Genomic DNA, 21827 nt, shown 5'->3' with positions numbered 1-21827 from the left:
CCATGAGAAAGTCATAGTCAGGTCACTAGGACTTCTGTGTGAACATGCAGATGGTATTTCCTTACTGAGGGACAGAGCATCAGGAGCTCCAGTTGATGGGGGAGGCAATAGATGAGGTTGTGGGCAGCTGAGCCAGTCAGATCTGGGGAGAGACCAATGACTACTGTCTAATCTCTGCCCCAGGTGAAGTCACCCCGTGTGTTCTGTCCCTTGCAGACCGTGCGTACCTCAGGGCTCGTCTCGGTCCTCTTCTTTGTGGTGGTCATCTTCCTGGGCTCTTTCTACTTGGTTAACTTAACCCTGGCTGTTGTCACCATGACTTATGAGGAGCAGAACAAGAATGTAGCTGCCGAAACAGAAGCCAAGGAGAAGATGTTTCAGGAAGCCCAGCAGCTGTTGAAGGAGGAGAAGGAGGTAGGGGCACATGATATCTGTTAGTGGGGTCTGCTTGGGGGCATCCCAGAGGCTGTGGGGTCTGACACTTAAGGTTTCTGTACAAGGCCTGTACAATGCTTTCCCAACTGGTGATTTTCTGAGAAATTTTAAGCCCCTTGCAGCTGGCTCTGCTACAGTCTCTCATGAAGATGCCCAGGCCCAGGGCTCTTGAGAAAGGGATTTTGATGATCTTTGGCTCTCTGAACATGAGCCTTCAAAGACAGATCCAAAATTGCTGGCTAGATATACGTGTGTGAAAAGGAAGGCTCTGCTCTAGGCTTTCTTGTGGGAAGCTGAAGATGTTTGTGTCCAGGGACTTTGCTTGAGAGCGTTTGGAAAGCAATCATGATGGCTGTAGAGATGATAGTCATGATCATCTCTCCCTTCTTGTAATTCCTGTTATATTTACAGGCCCTTCTTATTGTTTCCCTGGCATCTTGATTTTTTTTTTTTTCAGTTCTTAAATTCCAAGATTCAGTTTTAAGATTTCAAGGCAGGGATCATGTTTTATGCTTTTTCTCATCCTCTGCAGAGATTTGTCAGGAGGAAACCCCTCTTAAGTGCTTGATAACTGCATCATTAAACACAGACATTTAGTGAGTACCTAGCATATACAGGACACTGTGCTAAGGGTTAGTGGCACAGAGATGTTGGAGAGTCAACCCTGCCTTCAAGGGCTGCAATATCGTGAACAAACAGGACACATTCCCCACATAAACAAGGATAAAGATATCATACTCCAGTTGGGCAATTTGCAGTTGAAATGGTCCAGGGCTACCAGAAGAGAGGGGAGAATGCTCACCAAAGTGGAAGTCATTTGCAGTGTTCCATGAGGAGTGTGATCTGTTAATTAATTGCTTTTGTTCACTTTCTAAGGCTCTGGTTGCCATGGGAATTGACAGAAGTTCACTTAATTCCCTTGAAGCATCATCTTTTTCCCCAAAGAAGAGAAAGCTATTTGGTAGTAAGAAAAGAAAATCCTTCTTTTTAAGAAAGTCTGGGCAAGACCAGATTCCAGGATCAGACTCTGATGAAGATTCTTCAAAAAAGGCAAGTTTTGGCCAAAGAATTAATGATATTTGAGCACCGCTCAGGGGGACAGATCAAGTTGTCCATCTAACTGAAAGGATTCATTCATTCAGTCAGTGATTTATCCATTCATCCATTTGCACATACTTCCCTGCATCCATGGGTCTATTCAGTTATCCATTTATTTACAAACATCTGTGTAAAGTGTTGACTGTGTTTATTTGGCACTGGAGTAGGTACTGGAGATACATGGGATATATAGCACAGACATCTAATAATGCAGGCATAGTGCCAAGAAGGCAGTTACTGTTCAGTGTGATGACCAGCATGATGGTCACAGGGAGAGCAGAGCAGGAGCAATGTCTTAGGGGCAGTGCTTATTTCCTCCAAGGCAAATGTTAGAGATGTTAGAGTACAAGTAGATTATTTGGAAAGTGATCACAGGAAGTACTGAGAAAGGAGAGGAGAAGTGATACATGGAAGAGAAGGTGGTCAATTAATGTGTTATTAAGTCAGTTTAATCTCCTTGGACTGAGGGCACTATTTATACACTACCTTTGGTCTATCGTTGGCTCAAGACTTCTGGAGTCAGGAAACAATAATTTATGACTTGCTATGTGTTAGGGTAAAAGTTATTTGGGTTTCCAAAGAAAGCCTGAGGATGTGTGGATGGGACCAACAATAACATCTGTTTCAGACCACCAGCCCCAGACTTGATGGGGACTGGGAAAAGAGCAGTGGATCAGAAAAAAGTTCCTAGAGGAAGCAGTGTCTAAGCTGAAAGGATGAATCAACCAGGTTAGAGGAAGAATGAAGCTCCATATGCAGAGAGAACGGCACATGCGTAGGCCTGGAAGCAAAGGAGAGCAGAACATGACCCAGTAGAAAATGTGCACGTGCACACTCACACACACACACACGTGTGTGTGTGTGTGTGTGTGTGTGTGTGAGGTTGGTGGGGATGGTGGCAAGAGGTTCTAGTGGTAAGATGTGGACCCTTGTAAAAGGCCTTGAAGCCAAGCCAAGGAGTTCATTCTTTACCCTATATGCAAGGGATAAGCAGTATGGAAAGGTTTTAAGCAGAAGAGTGATAAGACCAGATTTACTTTGTGGAAATCCTGGATTCATCGAAGAGAGGGGATTGGAGGAGGGTGAGACTGGAGGCCACCAATTAAAAAGCTGTTGCAGTGATCCGAGTAAGAGGTGGAAGTGGCTTCAACTATGGTTCGGGCAGTGAGGATGAAGAGAGATGAACAGGTTACAGTGGATCTACAGAGGAAAAGGTTTGGCAAGTGACTATATGCAGAGGGTGGGGATGATGCCAGTTTATGGCTTGTTGGTGAGTTATCTACTGAGATGAGCAGAGAGCATGTTCTGGGGGGCGAGGAAGATAGCAAGTTAAGTTATGCACATACCAATTTTGAGATGCCTAGAGAGTGAAAGAGGAGAGTGAAAGAGCTGGCTTAAAACTCAACATTAAAAAAACTAAGATAATGCTATCTGCTCCCATCACTTCACAGCAAATAGATGGGGGAAAAGTAGAAACAGTGACAGATTTTATTTTCTTGTACTCCAAAATCACTGCAGATGGTGACTGCAGCCATGAAATTAAAAGATGCCTGCTTCTTGAAAGAAAAGCTATGGCAAACCTAGCCAGCATATTAAAGAGCAGAGACATCACTTTGCTGACAAAGGTCCGTGAAGTCAGAGTTAAGGGCTTCCCTGGTGGTGCTAGTGAAGAACGTGCCTTCCAGTGCAGGAGACACGAGAGATGTGAGTTTGATCCCTGGGTTGGGAAGATTCCCCTGGAGAGGGGCATGGCAACCCACTCCAGTGTTCTTGCCTGGAGAATCCCATGGACAGAGGAGCCTGGTGGGCTACAGTCCACAGGGTTGCAAAGAGTTGGACACAACTGAAGTGACTTAGCTAGCACAGAAATGATTTTTCCAGTAGTCATATTTGGATGTGAGAATTAGACCATAAAGAATGCTGAGCACCAAAGAATTGATGCTTTTGAATTGTGGTGCTAAATAAGACTCTTGGGAGTTCCTTGGACAACAAGGAGGTCAAATCAGTCAGTCCTAATCAACCCTGAATATTCATTAGAAGGACTGATGCTGAAGCTCCAGTACTTTGGCCACCTGATGCAAAGTACCAACTCATTGGGAAAGACCCTGATGCTGGGAAAGATTGAGGGAAGGAGGAGAAGAGGGTGACAGAGGATGAGTTAGTTGGATAACATCACTGACTTAATGGACATGCTTTGAGTAAACTGGGAGATAGTGAAGGACAGGGAAGCCTGGTGTACTGCAGTCCATGGGGTTGCAAAGAGTGGGACATGACTAGGAACTGAGCAACAACAACATGGGGCATTCAAGCCAGGCTATTGTTTAGGCAGTGAGATATGCAGAAAAGAAGTTATGAGAGGATGTTATATAGAAAAAAAAATCTTATTTAAGGTGGGGGATGTTTGAACAGGTTTTAATTCTGGAGAAGAGAAATCAGAAGAGAGGAAGATGTTGGAGATACGGGCCAGGGAATAGTGGCTAGAGCCTTCTTCCTGAGGCAGTAGAAAGATGAAGGAGGCAGAAAGCTGGTGTGCGTATCTGAGCCTGGAATGGGGAAAGAGAGTTCAGGCGCCTTTGAAGTAGATGGACGGACTTGCCCCGCTGCTGTGAGCAGTTCCCTGGTGGAGTGACAGGGTAAGGTCCCATGGTTTAGACTAGGCTTCTTTGCTGTCAGATCACAGCATAGTCAAGAAATTGCATGTATTTTTTAATATTTTGGAAGTAATGTCTTTTCCCTTTAACTGTTAACAGAATAAGAAATGGCTATTGCAAGACTACAGGCTGCCTTTAGAACAGCTTTTCAGAAAGGGATGGTTCCCTATAAGGCCATGGTTGGTCAGAGCTTTTGGGGGACTAAGTAATTACAGACACCTGAGTTTTCTGGATAGCTGAAGGTTTGTGAGGTTATGTCTTTTAATTTCTAGATACTTTAGAATTTTAGATAAGGTGAAAATCAATAAACTCTTAGACACAGCCTGAAAGAGTCCCTGAAGTTTACTAATATAAGGATTTTGTGATATTTATATGACTGTCCTTCATAGTTACAAATTTCTTTTTTTGTTTTGGGGTTTTTTATTGTTTGTTTTTGGTATTTTTGCCACATGGCATGTGGGATCTTGGTTCCCCAGCAGGGATCGAACCTATGCCCCTTGCATTAGAAGCTCAGAGTCTTAACCCCTGGAACACTAGGAAAATCTGAGTTACTGTCTGTTTCAAAATCTATTTAGACAGCCACTCAAGGCACCTCACTGTCTGGCCTCAATTCACCTTTCTGAATTTATCCCCCACTTCTGCCCCTTGCAAACATTGTTTCTAAATTATACTTTTTATTGCTTTCATACCCCAAACCATTGTGCATTAGTTTTTGTAAAATATTTTTTGCTTTTTGTTGACAATGGATAAAACACAGAGAAATAAATGTTTCTGTAGGTATGACTCTAGACTCTAGAAATGTGCATACATAAAAATATGAATGTTCAACCCATATTCCTCTTATGTAGTAAATGTGAAGTAAGAAAGTTGAACCTTTGGCTTGCAATGAACATGAAGTGAGTTGAGCATCTTCACTGCATGTGGCATTGAAACAAAGTTTGTGAAGTTTTGAGGAGAGGCCGCCCCTTCCCTCAGAAGGTCCATCATGCCTTCTCTTACAGCCACACCTCCTTGAGCAAACCAAACGACTGTCCCAGAATCTGTCAGTGGACCACTGTGATGAGCACGGAGACTCCTTCCAAAGGCAGAGAGCCCTGAGTGCTGTCAGCATCCTTACCATTACCATGCAGGGTAAGTTGCGCCTCCCAGGCCAAGGGGGAACCTAAGTTCAATGATGCCCTTCCCTTCTCCCTCTCTCCAGCTCCCTAGAAGCCCTCTGCAACCCACCACGGGTACTTCTGCAAAGTGACTCCCAGTGCTTCTTCGGAGCACGTGAGCAACATGGCTTTTAAGAAGCAGGCGTTCCCCACGGGCCCACCCTGAGTTGTCACTTTGGTAATGGTGGGACCAAGAGCACCAAGAAGACTTCCTGTTCAGGCCACACAGTCACAGGAAGTTTCAGTGACAATGATAGTTAGCCAAAGGAGAGAAGACATAGAAGTTTCCAGGAGGTGACAGTTGTCATTGAAGTTAGAATAGGAATCTGTCATGAACAATAGAAGAAGACCTGTGCGTGCAGGCTGGTACCATCTGAGGGACCTGATTAACAACAGGTAATGGGGACCAAACTGAGGGGTTGGTGTTCAAGGGCAGGACTCAGGTTCTAGCAAGAATGGGGTTAAATGGGTTCTTAGCACTTCTGAGTCCCCTCATGATGCCCTAGAAATCAGGGTGCCTTTTCTGACCTGAGATCAACTGATTGCATGCCTTTTGTTTCAGTGCTTATAGATGGCCCTGCCTGAATATCTCCCTTTCCCCTGGGCCCTGGAAGCTTGCTGTGCTCTGATATAGCCATTGCCTTGGTCCACCTTGGGTGAACGGAACTTGGGCTTATGTCTGTCTCTCTCATCGGTTCATAGCCAGTCAGTGTTGACTTTCCCATCTGTATTTCTGACAGTGCAGCCCTGCTCCTAGGTGCTTAATGTACATATAAAGACTTTTACTTGACTATGCCACATGAAAGCTGAGTGTGGGAAACCTTTCTAGCTACACATCAGTACTCTTCTTGACTGATCATGTCATAGCACAGAAGAAGCCAGGGAAGAGGGAAGAAGGACACACAGGCAAAGAGCAGCCAGACTGGCGCAGAGCCAACTCCTCAAGGGCTTTTTCATTCTTCTTCTCCAGAACAAGAAAAATCACAGGAGCCTTGCCTCCCATGTGGGGAAAATCTGGCATCCAAATACCTCGTGTGGGACTGTAGCCCCTGGTGGCTAGACATTAAGAAGGTCCTGAGAACTGTGATGACTGATCCCTTTACTGAGCTGGCCATCACCATCTGCATCATAATCAACACTGTCTTCTTGGCCATGGAGCATTACAAAATGGACCAGAATTTTGAGAATATATTGTACACAGGGAACTTGGTAATTCTAGGTTTTTAAAAATATGGAACGTATTTCAAACTTTGAATTATGACTCTTTCAAGTCTAGATATTATGTGGTCTAACCAAACATGGGTCTTTGGTCCTCTTGGGTGGAGTAGAGGGAAAAAATGACTGTTAGAATTTTATTTTTACCCATTTCAGTAACTTTCAGTGGGCCCCTGTTCACTCTCTAGCATGTTAATGTATGTCTTTAGTCATCCTGGGGGGCTGCGCTGTGTCTTTGTTGCTTTGCTCTATAGCTTTCTCTAGTTGTAGTGAGTAGGGGCTCTTTTGTTGCAGTGCCTAGGCTTCTCAATGTGGTGAGAAGTGGGGGCTTTGCTTGTTGCTGAGCACAGGCTCTGGGCATGTGGACTCAGTAGTTGTGGCTCATGAGCTTAGTTGCTCCGTGGCTTGTGGAATCTTCCTGGACCAGGGATCAAACCTGTGTCCCCCACATTGGCAGGCAAATTCTTATCCACTGTGCAGCCACGGAAGTCTGCAAGTAGACATCTTAAAAGGTCAACTATTTTGGATAATCAAGAAAATATTAACCATATCCAAGGACCCATGGTAATGAGTACCATGGTACCTAGTAATGTTGATGACACCATTTGTCACAAAATAATGTGATTGCCATTGCTAAGTGTTATTTTCCCTGTAAAGGTGAGTCAGGGCCTGGAAGCTGTAGGAGGTTTACTTTCCCAGGAGTGGATTGCGAGGTGGAGAGTGAGCTGGGGTGGGGTTTCAGATGAGCCTGCTTCAGTAGTCTCAATTAAATTGGGAAAACTAAGATAGGGGAACAGACTATTCAGGAACTGTTCACTGTAATTCATAATTCCTGCAGAAGGCCCCAAGGGTAAACTAGTTTCCCAAGTATCAGAAATAGTAAGTACCCAGTGAATGTTCTACCCTAATTTGCTAATGAGTTCATTAGCTAAAAACCTTATCATAATGTCAAATCTTTTCTTCTTGAAGTTTTATGTTATTTTTCTAATTTAAAAAGCAATACTTGCTTTTTAATTTTAAAAACAAGGGAAATACAAAGAAGAAACTAATTTCTTATGGTCTTACTAGCAAAGATGATCATTTTTAGCATCAGAATATTTCCAAGTGTGTACGTATGTGGATGTTTAAAAATTTTTTTTACATTGACAAGAACCCAAAGTACCTATTGAATCAGGAGCTGGTCCACAGAGCTGCCTCTGTGCATCAAGTTTAGGATAGTGTAGAACTGTAGACAGGTGCCTGTCACCTTCGGTTCCACCTCCCATGAAGAAGAGCAGGGAACTGCAGTATAAGACCAGGGCGGGTCTCCTTATAGATAGTCTGTATTTAAGTTCTTTTTCCCATACTGCCTTTAGGGAGAAGTGCCCTTTGGGTACGCATATGTTGGATTAGATTCCATGTTGCACAATGAACCTGACACACAGATTACCTTCTAATAGGCTGGGTCTTCTGGGATGATCCAGGCCAGGGTGTTTAGTTCTCTCCTGTTGAGGTGTCCCAGAATGGCCTGACAAGGCTGTTTCACTTGGAGGGAGAATGTTATGTGACCTCAGGGCCACAATACCTACCCGAACAGAGTCAGCAGGACCCATCTTTCAGTACCTCCTGGTAGATAGAGTTATTGGATAAGTTCCAGAGAATACTCAGAAAGTCTCTGACAGCATCGTCTCCATAGACAGGGCTTCCCAGTTGCAAAGGTGGTCTATCCATCAGTTCTCCTGTTGATCCAACTAGCAGAAGTAACCAAAGCCCACCTCTCATATTTCCCACTGACCAGGCATCCCAGGTACTGAGGTAAAGTTGCATTTTGCAGTTGGAAGGTGGCTAATTAAGTGACATTCTTCTCCAGAGGCCAAAGGAGGCACAGAGACATTGATGGTGTCTGAAAACACAGGCAGCAGCTGGACCCTGGGTCCTGGAAATTGAAGAGAAACATGCAAAGCTGCTTATGTAGTCTGTGGATCCATTCCATGCACCCCATTCGCTACACATGCAAAAAAGGGAGCAGCCACCTCCCTCTGTTGTGCCCCCATGATGGTGATGATGGGAGGCCTTGGAGCCCTGGGCTTGAAGGAACACATCCAAACTTCCTTCCTCTGATGGGTGGAGCCGGATTAAGCTGGCCTGTGGAGTTCTGTGGAAATAGGCTTTCTAGGCTTCAGAACTGCTTGAATCAAGGGGAGTCCATTGAGCTCCTGAGAAGTCATAAGTAGCAGTTGAATTGGATTGCAAAACTGACGGTTCCCCAGGCATCTAGTGATGCTGTCAGGCTAAGACACCTAAAGCCTGAAGGAGACAGGAGGAGGAAGAGCGGGTCAAAAGGTGACTGAGATGAATCCTGCACAATTAACTGGAACACACAACACTGCACGCTTTTAGGCACTGGTTGTGGCATTTTGGGGATAGACAGCAATGTTGGGGGCTTCCCTGATGGCTCAGCGGTAAAGAATTTGCCCGCAGTGCAGTAGCCACAGGAGACGCAGGTTTGATCCCTGGGTCAGGAAGATCCCCTGGAAGAGGGCATGGCAACCAACTCCAGTATCCTTGCCTGGAGAATCCCGTGCACAGAGAAGCCTGGCGGGCTAAAGTCCATAGGGTCACAAAGAGTCGGACAAGACTGAAAAGTGTTGGATAAGACTGAAGAGACTTAGCACACTCATGCACATAGGCAGCAATATTTAAAGGGAAAAATAGATATAAGCTTTGATTTTTCTTTGCCACTCTTGATTTCTTTTTATTTGCCTATCTGGGGTTTAACTTTGCCCATCCTTTTATTTTAACTTGTGTCATTTTATTTTAGGGTTATATTTTATAAATAGTCATTTCATTATTTATAAAAATAGACCACCTGTTACTTTTAATAAAATGATTTAATCATTTATAGGTTGTTGCTGTTGTTTCCAGAATTAAAGAGGAGAGTCTTATAATGAACAACATTTTAAAAGATTTTAACCCTTTTTATGTGAAAGTCACTCAGTTGTGTCTGGGCTCTTTGCAACTGTATAGTCCATGGAACTCTCCAGGCCAGAATACTAGAGTAGGTAGCCTTTCCCTTCTCCAGGGGATCTTCCCAACCCAGGGATCAAACCCAGGGATCAAACCCAGGTCTCTCACATTGCAGGTGGATTCTTTACCATCTGAGCCACAAGGGAAGCCCAACCCTCTTTTATTAAAAAAAAAACAAAAACCCTTTTTATATTACTGTATTATTTTCACACTATGGTTTTCCTCATTTCTGCTTAATTTCTCTGTGTGTTTATGATAGAGAATGTGCTATTTGCTATGAAGAAACACTTTGCCTTATTTTCTGCAAAGATATAGCAGATAGATTTAACTTTGAATTTGGCTACTGTGCAACATTTTGCAAATTTCTTAAGCCTGTATTTATCTAATTGTTAAAGACAAAGAATTATTTTTCCCATGGAAAAGACATAGTTTAGTGCTTTTTAAACTCTTGCCCCTCCTTTTAATTCTTTAATATTTTGTTCTGGAATAATGTGCCCTGCATTCTGAGGGAGTTTTTAAGATTATATTCTGATTCACTAATCTTCCTTTCAACCATAACCAACTCAGGGTTTATCCTCTGTATCAGGTTGCTCAAAGACTTTTTTTTGTCTGGTAGTGATTTCCAATTCTCTGTTCTGGGCCCTTAAATTTTTTTTTTTCCTGACCAAAGTATTGAGGTTGAGTGTTTAGATAAACTGCTTTTGTATTTTGGTTTATGAATAATATTTATCTTTACTTTTCAGAGGTGTTGTGTACTCCCCTCACTTTGGAGTTACTAGTATCTTAAAGAGAATTCAGAGGAGGAATTGCTTGACACTTCCTATTACTCCGCCATCTACCAAGAAGCCAATTTTGCTTTTTTTTTTTTTTAACAGAATGGAAAATATATTTATTCTCCATCCTGATGCCTGTTAGCTTGGTGATACTGTAGTGGAGGCCGTGGTGGGGTGGGGTCGTGGGGAGAGAGGAAAAGGTTAAGTGAAGTCCATGCTGCAGTGGTAAATGCTTCTTTTTCATGGACTGCAGGGTATATTGTATCAAGTATGAGAACACAGTTTATTTCTTTGTAACCTCTGTAATTTCCTTGGACATACCTTCTTTTTCTCATTTTTTTTCCTGTCTCACTGTAGGTTTTCACTGGCATTTTCATGGCTGAAATGTGCCTAAAAATCATTGCACTGGATCCCTACCACTACTTTCGTCGAGGATGGAACATTTTTGACAGTGTTGTTGCTCTTCTGAGTTTGGCAGATGTGATAGTAAACCATATAGTTTCAGGAAAAAGTTGGATATCGTTTCGTTCCTTAAGAGTGGTAAGGCACTTACTTTCTTATTTTACTGAATAACTTATCAGCCAGGATTTAAGAGTCTTCAGTGAGTTCAATAGCTAGTTTCGGATTAAAGCTTACCATCTTACCTCGATCTGAGAACCAAAATTACACTCCTCCTGCCAGCCAGGTCTATAATACACTTGTGAGTCCCAGGCGGTCTTCTCTCAGTCGAACCCCTACTCTCCTCCCTCCCCTGCCACAAGATGACCCTTCAGGCAACTAGGCCCAAAATTATGTCTTCTGGTGTCAGGACTGTGCTCCCTGCTGTGTGTGCAACCCCCCCATCCATCTTTCCCCCCACAGAACTCTGAGCCAGGCACCCTCACAGCTGGGCTTACCAAGGGGAGATGCGTTACAGAGCCCAGGATGGGGGCAGGCGCTGCCAGCGGGTGTTGTCCTCAGGGTCCCTCTTCATTGCTCCCAGTAACGCAGCCCTTTTCTGCAGTCTTTGCCCTTCATCCACAAGCCACTGGAGGCACCCCCGTAGCCTTTGCCGAGTACCTGACATGTATGGGGGAAGACTGCAAGGTGAGGGAAGCACTGCCTTCAAGGAGTTTGTGGTCTAGGCAAAATATAAGACATGGCCCAGAAATGACTATGCGGCAGACCCCGTAAGAGGTATGGGCAGAAATCACATCTGGGAAGGGAATCAGGAAACCACAAAAGGTTACCTCTCGTCCTCTTTCAAAGATTTAGCTTTTTGGAGGGGACATGGATACGATTTCTTTTTTTCTTTTTAAAAACTTTTTATTTCATATTGAAGTATAGCTGATTAACAATACTGTGATATTTTCAGGTGAACTGTGAAGGGACTCAACCATACATATACATGTATCCATTCTCCCTGAAACTCACCTTCCATCCTGGCTGCCATATAACATTGAAAAGAGTACCATATGCTATACAGTAGGTCCTTGTTGGTTATCCATTTTAAATATACCAGTGTGCACATGTCCATCCCAAACTCCCTAACTATCCCTCTCCCCCACCCCCCATCTTTCTCCCCAGCAACCATAAGTTCGTTCTCTAAGTCTGTGAGTCTCTTTCTGCTTTTCAAGTAAGTTCATTTATATAATTTCTTTTTGGATTATTTCTCCTTCTATGTGGATAGGATTTCTAAACGTGGAATAAGACGTTTGATTCAGTTACTTAAGCATACATTTTATAGTTGGCATATATTAGAAAATCACACTGCTTAAAATCAGGCATTATTAGGCTGCTCCCTAAAGTTTTATTGGTGCTTGGGTGAGCAAAATTACGTGTGCTTTACTAATGGTTAGGCTTATTACAGCCATGCTCTGAGGCAAGGAGTTCTATGAGTTTGTCTGTGGACAAGAATAGAACCACATTTTCTCCCTGAGATGCCCCCAGTTCCCCTCTATGTAGACAGCAGTGGCCCCTCTCTTGTGATAGAAGTCTAACTGACCTGCAGTATCTCCCTGCCCCTCCACAAGTACTGGGTTGGCCGAAAAGTTTGTTCAGGTTTTTCTTTAACATCTTACGAAAAACCCAAGTGAACTTTTGGGCCAACTCCAAAGTTGACACTTAACAGGATTGTACTTTGGAGTGAAACCATTGGTTTACATTAAAAGTTAACATAAGAAATAATCTGTGAAACTAGTTACTGTGCTTTTTTCTGTTGTTGTCTCCTATAAGGTCTATAAGGTTCCACAGAGAGAATTTCTCTCTGGAAAAAAAGAACGTGTCTTGAGTAGTCCTCCTAGGCACAATACATCAATTTGTGAGCTCAATTATATAATGAAGGAGTTAACAAACTTTGTCTGTAAGAAGCAGATGGTAAATTTTTTCAGTCTTACAGGCCATATGGTCACTATAGAAACCTCTCAGTTTGCCATCATAGCACAAAAGTAGCTGTAGACATTAGAGTACACATTCGCATGGCTGTGTTCCAATAAAACTTTATTTACAGACATGAAAATTTGAACTTTATACAATTTTAATGTGTAATGAAATATTTAAAAAATTATTTCCAACCATTTAAAGATATAAAAATCTTTCTCACCTCTCAGGCCATATGAAAGCAGGAAATGGGATGGATCTGGCTCTGGGCCCAGAGTTTTTGACCCTTAGTATAGATAGTGCAGGACAGGGAAGCCTGGCATTCTGCAGTCCATGGGGTCACAAAATGTTGGACATGACTTAGCAACTGAACAACATCATACTGGGGGCTTCCCCAGTGGTGCAGCAGTAAATAACCCGCCTGCAATGCAGGAGATGCAGATTTGATCCCTGGGTCAGGAAGATCCCCTGGAGAAGGAAATGGCAACCCACTCCAGTATTCTTGTCTGGGAAATCCCATAGACAGGGGAGCCTGGTGGGCTACAGTCCATGAAGATCACAAAATAGTCAGACATGACTTAGTGACTAAATAACAGCAACAACCAATATTATACGGGGTTCCAATATATTCATTTTGTTTAATTAATGTGCATGCCCAGTTCTACCATCATGATCCCAAAGTCTTTATCATTTAAAAAAATTAGACCAAATGTTTCATTTTTAAAACAAAAAATAGATGTGGGTGAATATCAGATTGGGGCATGGAGTTGCTGACCATGTTTAAGATGGATTTGGCTTTGAAAAGATTTTTGAAAGTTATAAATGCTGTGGTTTGGGAACAAGTTGTTTGAATTATAGCTGAACAGGTGGAATTTGTCCTAACTGGCTTTTCTTCCATTTTTGTTTATTGTTTTTTAAAAAATTATTATTATTATTATTTTTTTTTTACAGCTGAGGGTCTTCAAGTTAGCCAAATCCTGGCCAACTTTAAACACACTGATTAAGATCATTGGCCATTCTGTTGGAGCCCTTGGAAACCTGACTGTGGTCTTGGCCATTGTGGTCTTTATTTTCTCAGTAGTTGGCATGCAGCTTTTCGGCTCTAGATTCAATAACAAAAAGAATCATTTAAACTCCTGTGACCCTGAAGTCCTGTGTTTACGACGCTGGCACATGGGGGATTTCTACCACTCCTTTTTGGTGGTATTCCGCATCCTCTGTGGCGAATGGATTGAAAACATGTGGGAATGTATGCAAGAAGCTAACCCAAGGCTGTGCGTTATTGTGTTTCTGTCGATCATGGTGATTGGAAAACTTGTGGTGAGTGTCTCAGTTTTGTTATTGTTGTTTTAAATGCATGGGCTAAACAAATGCATTAGCTTCTTTTCCAGCACTTTACTAGTGAAAATTGTTATTTAAATATAGTATTATAAATTTAATGTTATATAATATTCAAAAATCTGCATTTGAATTTGATTTGAAGACAGTATGGTAAGCATGAAAGAAAACCTGTCATGCAGTACTTTAAAGATGCCCCAATGTCTATCCTACTCCAAGCGATTATTCAAATCGCCACTGATTGGCTGAGGTAGGGATATTTTACTTAATTTGGTCCATAGATGTAAAATGCAAAATGCCAGACTGGATAAAGCACAAGCTGGAATCGAGATTGTGGGGAGAAATATCAATAACCTCAGATAAGCAGATGATACCACCCTTATGGCAGGAAGTGAAGAGGAATTAAAGAGCCTCTTGATGAAGGTGAAAGAAGAGAGTGAAAAAACTGGCTTAAAGCTCAACATTCAGAAAACTAAGATCATGGCATCTGGTCCCATCACTTCATGGCAAATAGGTGGGGAAACAATGGAAACGGTGACTGCTATCATTTTCTTGGGCTCCATAATCACTGTGGATGGTGACTGCAGCCATTAAATTAGAAGACACTTGCCCCTTGGAAGAAAAGCAATGACAAACCTAGACAGTATATTAAAAAGCAGAGACATTACTTTGTCTACAAAGCTCTGTATAGTCAAGGCTATGGTTTTCCAGTAGTCATGTACGGATGTGAGAGTTGGACCATAAAGTAGGCTCAGCGCTGAAGAGCTGATGCTTTCAAACTGTGGTGTTGGAGAAAACTCTTGAGAGTCCCTTGCACTGAAAACAGATCAAACCAGTCAATCCTAAAGGTAATCAACCCTGAATATTCATTGGAAGGACTGATGCTGAAGCTCCAATACTTTGGCCACCCAAGGGGAAGAGCCGACTCATTGGAAAAGACCTGATGCTGGGAATGACTGAAGGCAGAAGGATAAGGGGACAGCAGAGGATGAGATGGTTGGAGGGCATCACCAACTCAAGGGACATGAGTTTGAGCAAGCTCTGGGAGATGGTGAAGGACAGGGAAGCCTGGCATGCTTCAGTCCATGGGGTGGCAAAGAGTCAGACACGACTGAGCAACCGAACAATAACAACAAAGATGTAAAGAAATGTCCGCAGAGTAAGGTTTTTCTTGCTGTTTAAAAGGAGGATGAGAGGAAAGGAAAAGGAGGAGAGGGGGAAGGAGGAATGATGAAAAAAGTGGTCCTTTTTCTTCCTCCAGTCCTTTTATGACTGTGACTCTTGGTAGAACCGCAAACATCATGCAACCATGAGAAGTACCAAAGCAAGACAAAGTCAGCACTGAGGAAGGTAGACTGAAGGTGGAACAAGCCTACTGTCAAGGCATAATTGGTCCCGTCTTCTAGTTTCAAACATCTTGTCATGGGGCATTTTCTTATTATGTAAGCTTGCCCTGTATCTGTTACTTACAGCTGGAAACATGGTACTCTATGGAGAAACTAATTAAGTGTACACCACTGAGGGTGTGACGAGACAGGAGACAGACAAGGATACCTGAGCATAAGATCTTCAGAACTGAGTTGGGACTATCATGCAAATATAACTAATGATCCTCATACAAATATAATTAACTGTCCTCAGTATCTAATAAATGGTGTTAGTAGACAGCAGGAGATATGCAAGATCAAGGGAGTGGGAAGGGAGTGCTAAGAAAGACTCTGGGAGACACGGTACTTGAAAAAGGCACTTCAGAGGCAAAGAGGACTTAGCAAATAGAGGGTAACTTGAGCAAAGATTCAGACTTGGGAATTCTCATTGTGAAGCTGAGGAAGTGTGACTGGACCCATTAACATCCATAAAACTCTTCCTCCAGAAAGCTGTATATTTTTGAACTGGTGAGAGCCACAAACAAAAGAGGTAAAAAACCTGCACAAGTGTGCCATCTCTCAAATTGTGCAGCTAGGAGAGGACCTCAGAGTTCAGTGGTCCTAGACATTAGACTCATATCCATGTGGGCAATTCCAGCAAAAGTCCAACCTCATGATTCTGGCTGATCCCCAAGGAATATCCACTTTTGATTTTGCCACATGGTTATGCCTTTCACCTTACCCTGCCCAGGCTCTACAATACACGCTGCTTATACACAGACAGACTGCATCTGGTTGTTTGCACCCTGTAACTTCAACTTTTTTTTGGTCTTATCTTGATGTCTCTATTACTTCCTCAATCTTTTCTCCTTTTCTTTATTTTATAGATGAACTTTCTTGGGAGATAGAAGGACATAGAACTTTCATTTGATCTGGTTTCCAGTCTTGGGGAAAAGCTGTTGCAGAGCCCTACTGTATTCTTTCCTTTGCTAAATTTCCCCTATGTCCCTCTCCCTTTGCCCCTTCCTAGGTGCTCAACCTCTTCATTGCCTTGCTACTCAATTCCTTCAGCAATGAGGAGAGAAATGGACACTTGGAAGGAAAAGTCAAGAAAACCAAAGTCCAGGTAGCCCTGGATCGGTTCCGCTGGGCTTTTTGTTTTGTAATACATACTCTTGAGCATTTTTTCAGGAAGCGGTGCAGGAGGCAACATTTATCAAAGCAAAAAGAGGTGACAGAAGGCCCTGGTGGAGAGAGCAAAGATATCATTCCCCTGGTCACAGGGATGAAAAAGGGCCCAGAGATCTGGGAGGAGTTTGGTGTACTAACTTCTGTACCAATGACCTTGCATGATCGGACTTGGTTGGCCCCACTTGCAGAGGAAGAAGATGATGCTGAATCCCTTGGTGAAGATAAGGGACAGGCTGCCACACAACCTGAGGCTGGAAAACAGGTATGCAGGTTCACACATAGACTCAGAGATCGTTTAAAGTGGAAGCTGCCATGGAGTGCTGGTCGCCTGCCCTGTCCTGAGCACTATGCGGAGATGGTAAAGGTGTACAGTGTGGTGGCTGCACCTCTGGGGCTGGTTCTAATCATGGTCTGCACATGTGGCACAGGGGGGAGATCCCAGAGGAGTTCAGAGTGGGCTGGGGCAATGAGGGCATCAAATGCCTTCGGTTGAGCACCAAAAGAAATATAGAGTTAGGACTGACTGAAAGGTGAGAAAAGGAGTGGGGAAGGTGAAGTGAATATAGCGTAAACAGAGATTTTGTTTCTTATGAATTGCCTGCCACCCTGGGGAAGATGTCTTAGCCACTACCCGGGATACTCGGAGGGGCAGTAGTCTCTCATCTCTCAGCCTGCCTCTTCCTGCATGGAATCTCTGCCCTGCAAACTAGCTGGAGTAAGGGAGATCAGAGCCCCAGTATTGTCAAGCTTTTGAACTTGGAATAGAGTCTCTGTCCTATGAGTAGTAACTAAAATGAAAACAGAAATCCAACTTCTTGACCACATTCACCAGAAATTTAGCCTCAACTCAGATTTGGAGGAGATGAGAAAAGCTGTGACCTGCACATTCTAATGAGATACATATCTCTTCCTTGGGAGCCGAGGGCAGAGGGAGCCCCATCTTCTTGGGCACATCTGCCTAAAGTGGAGCTTCCATCAAACTGAGCTGGGGGAGTGGGAAGCGAGAGAGCAGGTCATGGCTAAAGTGCCATAGACTCCTGCTGTTATTACTGAATAGCATAGATTTTTTAAAAAAGTAAATATTTCTTCACTTGCTGTATGCCCTTAGGACAATTCACAGAAACCTTAAATGTATTTTTACAAGTATTTTCCACCATTTATGTTCATTTTACTGTGGAACATTCTGCAGAGCTCCTTATTCTACCATCTAAGAAGCAGCACTCTGAATATCTTTTTAATAAATGTATTAATTTTAATGACATTTTTAGATTATGATACTAATTTTGTTCTTTTTCCTCAAGTAAATTGACCTCCCTGTAGTTAATTTTTGAGGACTACTGATTTTATGTTTGTCTCATCATACACTTTGGAAGATAAATGTGAAAGTTCATCTTTGTGGGAGGGCCTGTCACTCCCCCTGCAGTCTAAGTTTTGTGGTGTCTTTAATAGACCCTTCTAAGGGGTCCATTTCAGAACTAAGTCTTATCTTGGCAGCTGATTCTTCTCTGATAGTGATACTAGGCATTTTGCAGATCCAGTCACTAAGCCAGTGGCTCCCTTTGCCCAGATCTTGTTTCTGAGGCTGTACTTCCTCCTGCCTCCCTAGGTATGCAGCTTTGTATAATTGTAACCCCAAGCATTGGCCACAACTTCTTTTAACTTTCTCTCTTAAGTATAAGAACTTCAGCCCAGCCCAGAGTTTCAAGCTTTGGGTATAACTCTGGTTTCCTTTTTCACATGGGACACTTTTATTCACCATTACTTGCTGCATGCTTTAAATTGTTATTACTTTATTTTTGTTCTGTGTCTGGTCCATAGATAATGTGTACCTGTTTTTTTGTGTATATGTGTTCAATGGGAGCAGCGTTCTTAAATTATGCCCATACAATGTCAGATTCAGAAGAACCTTCACATATATTTTAGGATGAAACCTTTCTTAAGATGTGACTTTGCATATCCTTGGATTTAGCTGCAGGTCATCAGACAAAATTCATTTTTTATTTTTATATTATAACATATATTCATGTTTTCTTTATGCCTTTCAGTTGCCTATTTTGCTAAGCCAATCCTCTGTACCTAAAAGAATACAAAATTATTTTCCAAATTATTCTTTTAATAGTTTTATTCATGTATTTTTGTATTAGGATATCAAGTGATTATCGATTTTAATTTTTACTGTATTATGGCATTGTATTTTTTCAGGGATAACTGATTATACCAGTACCATTTATTAAACAATTTATTACTTAGCCATTGAATTGAAAGGTTGCAGTAAGATTCACTTCTTAATTATTTGCTGAATTTTGTATCAAATCATGTTGTTTTGATTATATTACTTATGAGTAAGTTTCATTATATGTTTCCTATAATAGTTTTTCCAGAATTATTTTATGTTGAGTTTTTTCAGGAGCAGTTTTTAAAAGTAAAGAGAAAAAGTTAAATAATGTCAAAATTTTCGTGATGAACAGAAAACCAAATAAAATTCAAACTTGTTTCATCCCAAGTGAGATGTCCAGGAGGAGTATTAATTCTACTCTTGGTTTCTCAGTGTCAGGCCAGTGAAGTTCATCAGAAGAGCAAGGATCTCACTAGTCCAGGAATTCAGAGTGTGGAAATTGATGTATTCTCTGAAGATGATCCTATGTCAATACAGAATCTTCGGAAGGTAATTTTCCCAGAGTGTTCCCAGAAGAAACATAGCTCATCCACTTACCTTGCTCAAAATAGCCACTATGGAAAAATATCAAGATTAGTACAGAGCAAACTGTCAAAATTAGATTATTAGGCAAAGATCTAGGCCAGGGTTTCTCAGCCTCTCCAGTACGACATTTGGGCCCAGATTCTTTGTTATGGTGGACTGTTCCGTACGGTGTTTAGCAGTACCCCGCCTCCACCCTCTAGATGCCCATAGAATCCCCCCCGCCACTGCAAAAATAAAAAATGTCTTTAGACATTGCCAAAATGTCTCCTAGAAAGTAAAATCAATGCAACCACTGTTCTAGGCCTATTATTCTGAGACTTGAGGTAGCTGACAATTTCATTGTCAGTAAAGTGACCTTTTCCTCATCACCTGGCTTCTGTATGTATGGTTTGTCAGCAGATCAGAGGTAAGAATGGGAGGGAGGAAAAGGCTGAGATACTGTGTCATGTACTTTTACCTTTCATCATCCAAGGGAGAGGAATTAGAGAATTCTGTCTTGGAGTCAGGGCTGGTCAGAGCATTTAGGAAAGAACCTAACAAGAGGGATACTTTCTAGACAACCCTCATACCTACCTAGTTTCATGCATTAGAAATCCTAAAATAAGACATTAGGTATTAATCATGGTGACAGAGAGTGTTGGAAAATGATCCCCCCTTTCCTTTGTTCTGATGTATAGAAGTCTGATGCTACGAGTGTGCTCTCAGAATGTAGCACCATTGGTCCACAGGATCCCTTTATGCGGCTACTTGAAATGGTTCCCAAAAAGGAACCAGAGAGGTGTTTGCCCAAAGGTAAGTGGCAATATTCCTACATTCAGTTCACGGAACATTTGGATGGTTTTCTGTTATTCTTTGAAGCTCTATAGTTTGATAGATCCTTTCTTTCTAATTCTACTGGAAATAAAAGTGAAGAGAGTCTCCCCTGGATTCTGGAGACCATTTCAGGAAATTCTTGATTCAGGTGAAGTTAATTCATACAGCCCAACTTCTAGAGTAGAAACTTGGGAAAAGTTTTCTAGAAACCCCACTGAGCCAGTATTCCTACCACTTGGTAGAGTTCCCAATACATCAATTGTCAGGATATCCTTGAAGTCATAGATCAAGAGAACTTGACCATAAATCTGGGGTTGGCTAGAGCCCTGGCCAGGCCCTCAACTCATCTCTCAAGATTTTTCTCTGGGAGAAGTCATCCAAGATGGTGGTGTAGGAAGACCCTGAGCTCACCTCCACCCATGGAAATACCAAATATACACTTACTTGTAGAGCAATTTCCCCTGAAAAAGACTCGAGGACTTATAGAACAGCTACTACATATAGATAGAACATATAGATCAGGTAGGAAAGATGGAGACATGGTATCCATGGGCACTGCACCCTCAACTTAGTGACCTACAGTAAGAAGGGATATTGTTGCGGGGCCAGAGCACAGACCCACCCACCTTGGGATCAGCAAGAAAAGAGCAGTTTAAAGGCCATCGAGACTATACCAGAAAGAGATCCATGTATCAACCCTAGAGTATTACTCAGGTCTTCACTGGTGGCTCAGACAGTAAAGAATCTGCCTGCAAAGCAGGAGACCCAGGTTTGATCCCTGGGTCAGGAAGATCCCCTAGAGGAGGAAATGGCAACCTACTCCCATTTTCTTGCCTGGGAAATATCATGAACAGAGGAAGGAAATCCGTGTTTTAACCCTAGAGCTTCTGCCAAATGCACAGAGAAGTGCTGGATCCCTTTGTGGGGTCAGAGGCAGCAGAGAGCACCTTGGTTTGCCTCACCCCCAGAACTCTCCCCAGCCCTCATTCACTCCAGCTCTAGCTACCCCACTAAGGTAGCCTTGGACTTAGCACTCCCCAAGGCCTGACTCCAGCCCAAGCCCACTCTAACCTCAGCTGCTCTGCCTAGGTGGCCTCAGATACCTAAGTGCTCCCCAGGAGTTGCCCCTGGCAAGCTTCAGCCCCTGTAACCCCGCTGAAGATACCAGGTGCTAGCTGTCTACACAGGGGACACTCCACACAAGTCCATTCCTTGAATACCAAGATAGGTAGCCATTTCACCTAGTTCATAGAAACAAAAACTAGAATTCAAACAAAATAAGCATATGGAGGACTATATTCCAAATGAAAGAACAAAACCCTAAAGAAAAACAAAACCCAGGAAAAATCCTAAAGAAACAGAGTTAAGTAATTTACCTGGTAAAGAATTCAAAGGGGTGATCATAAGAGTTTTCACCAAAGTAGGGAAGAAAATGGAGAACTTCATTTTAGTAAGAATTTCAACAAAGACTTAGAAAATGTGGGCAAGAATTCAATAACATGATAATAATGCAGTCCACATTATAATTAAAATGTCAAAAATTTGAATATATTGTGCCAGTCCTTCTGCTTTGTGAAGTTTCTGCTGAAAAATCATCTAATAGGCTTATGAAGTTTCTCTTGTATGTAACTAGTTCTTCCCTTACTGCTTTTAAGATTCTCTATCTTTAGTTATTTTTATGATTTTTTTTTTTTTTTGGCCATGCCTTGCAGCATGTGGGATCT

The 21827-nt window shown here is 42.4% G+C and overlaps 1 protein-coding gene across 1 annotated transcript in view; it reads left to right on the top strand.

Annotated features, from left to right (window-relative positions):
- SCN11A (sodium voltage-gated channel alpha subunit 11) overlaps positions 1-21827 on the top strand; it is a 79968-nt gene that overhangs the window by 21303 nt on the left and 36838 nt on the right. Inside the window, exons 9-17 of the mRNA XM_042236508.2 lie at positions 217-414; positions 1312-1485; positions 5186-5315; positions 6312-6550; positions 10693-10875; positions 13645-14013; positions 16429-16851; positions 19138-19254; positions 19968-20082. Coding sequence (XP_042092442.1) covers positions 217-414; positions 1312-1485; positions 5186-5315; positions 6312-6550; positions 10693-10875; positions 13645-14013; positions 16429-16851; positions 19138-19254; positions 19968-20082 — 1948 coding nt within the window. The remainder of the gene's footprint in view (positions 1-216; positions 415-1311; positions 1486-5185; positions 5316-6311; positions 6551-10692; positions 10876-13644; positions 14014-16428; positions 16852-19137; positions 19255-19967; positions 20083-21827) is intronic.

The sequence above is a fragment of the Ovis aries genome, chromosome 19 (assembly GCF_016772045.2).
Source record: "Ovis aries strain OAR_USU_Benz2616 breed Rambouillet chromosome 19, ARS-UI_Ramb_v3.0, whole genome shotgun sequence".
NCBI lineage: Eukaryota > Metazoa > Chordata > Mammalia > Artiodactyla > Bovidae > Ovis > Ovis aries.
This window is presented reverse-complemented; position numbering and strand designations above follow the sequence as displayed.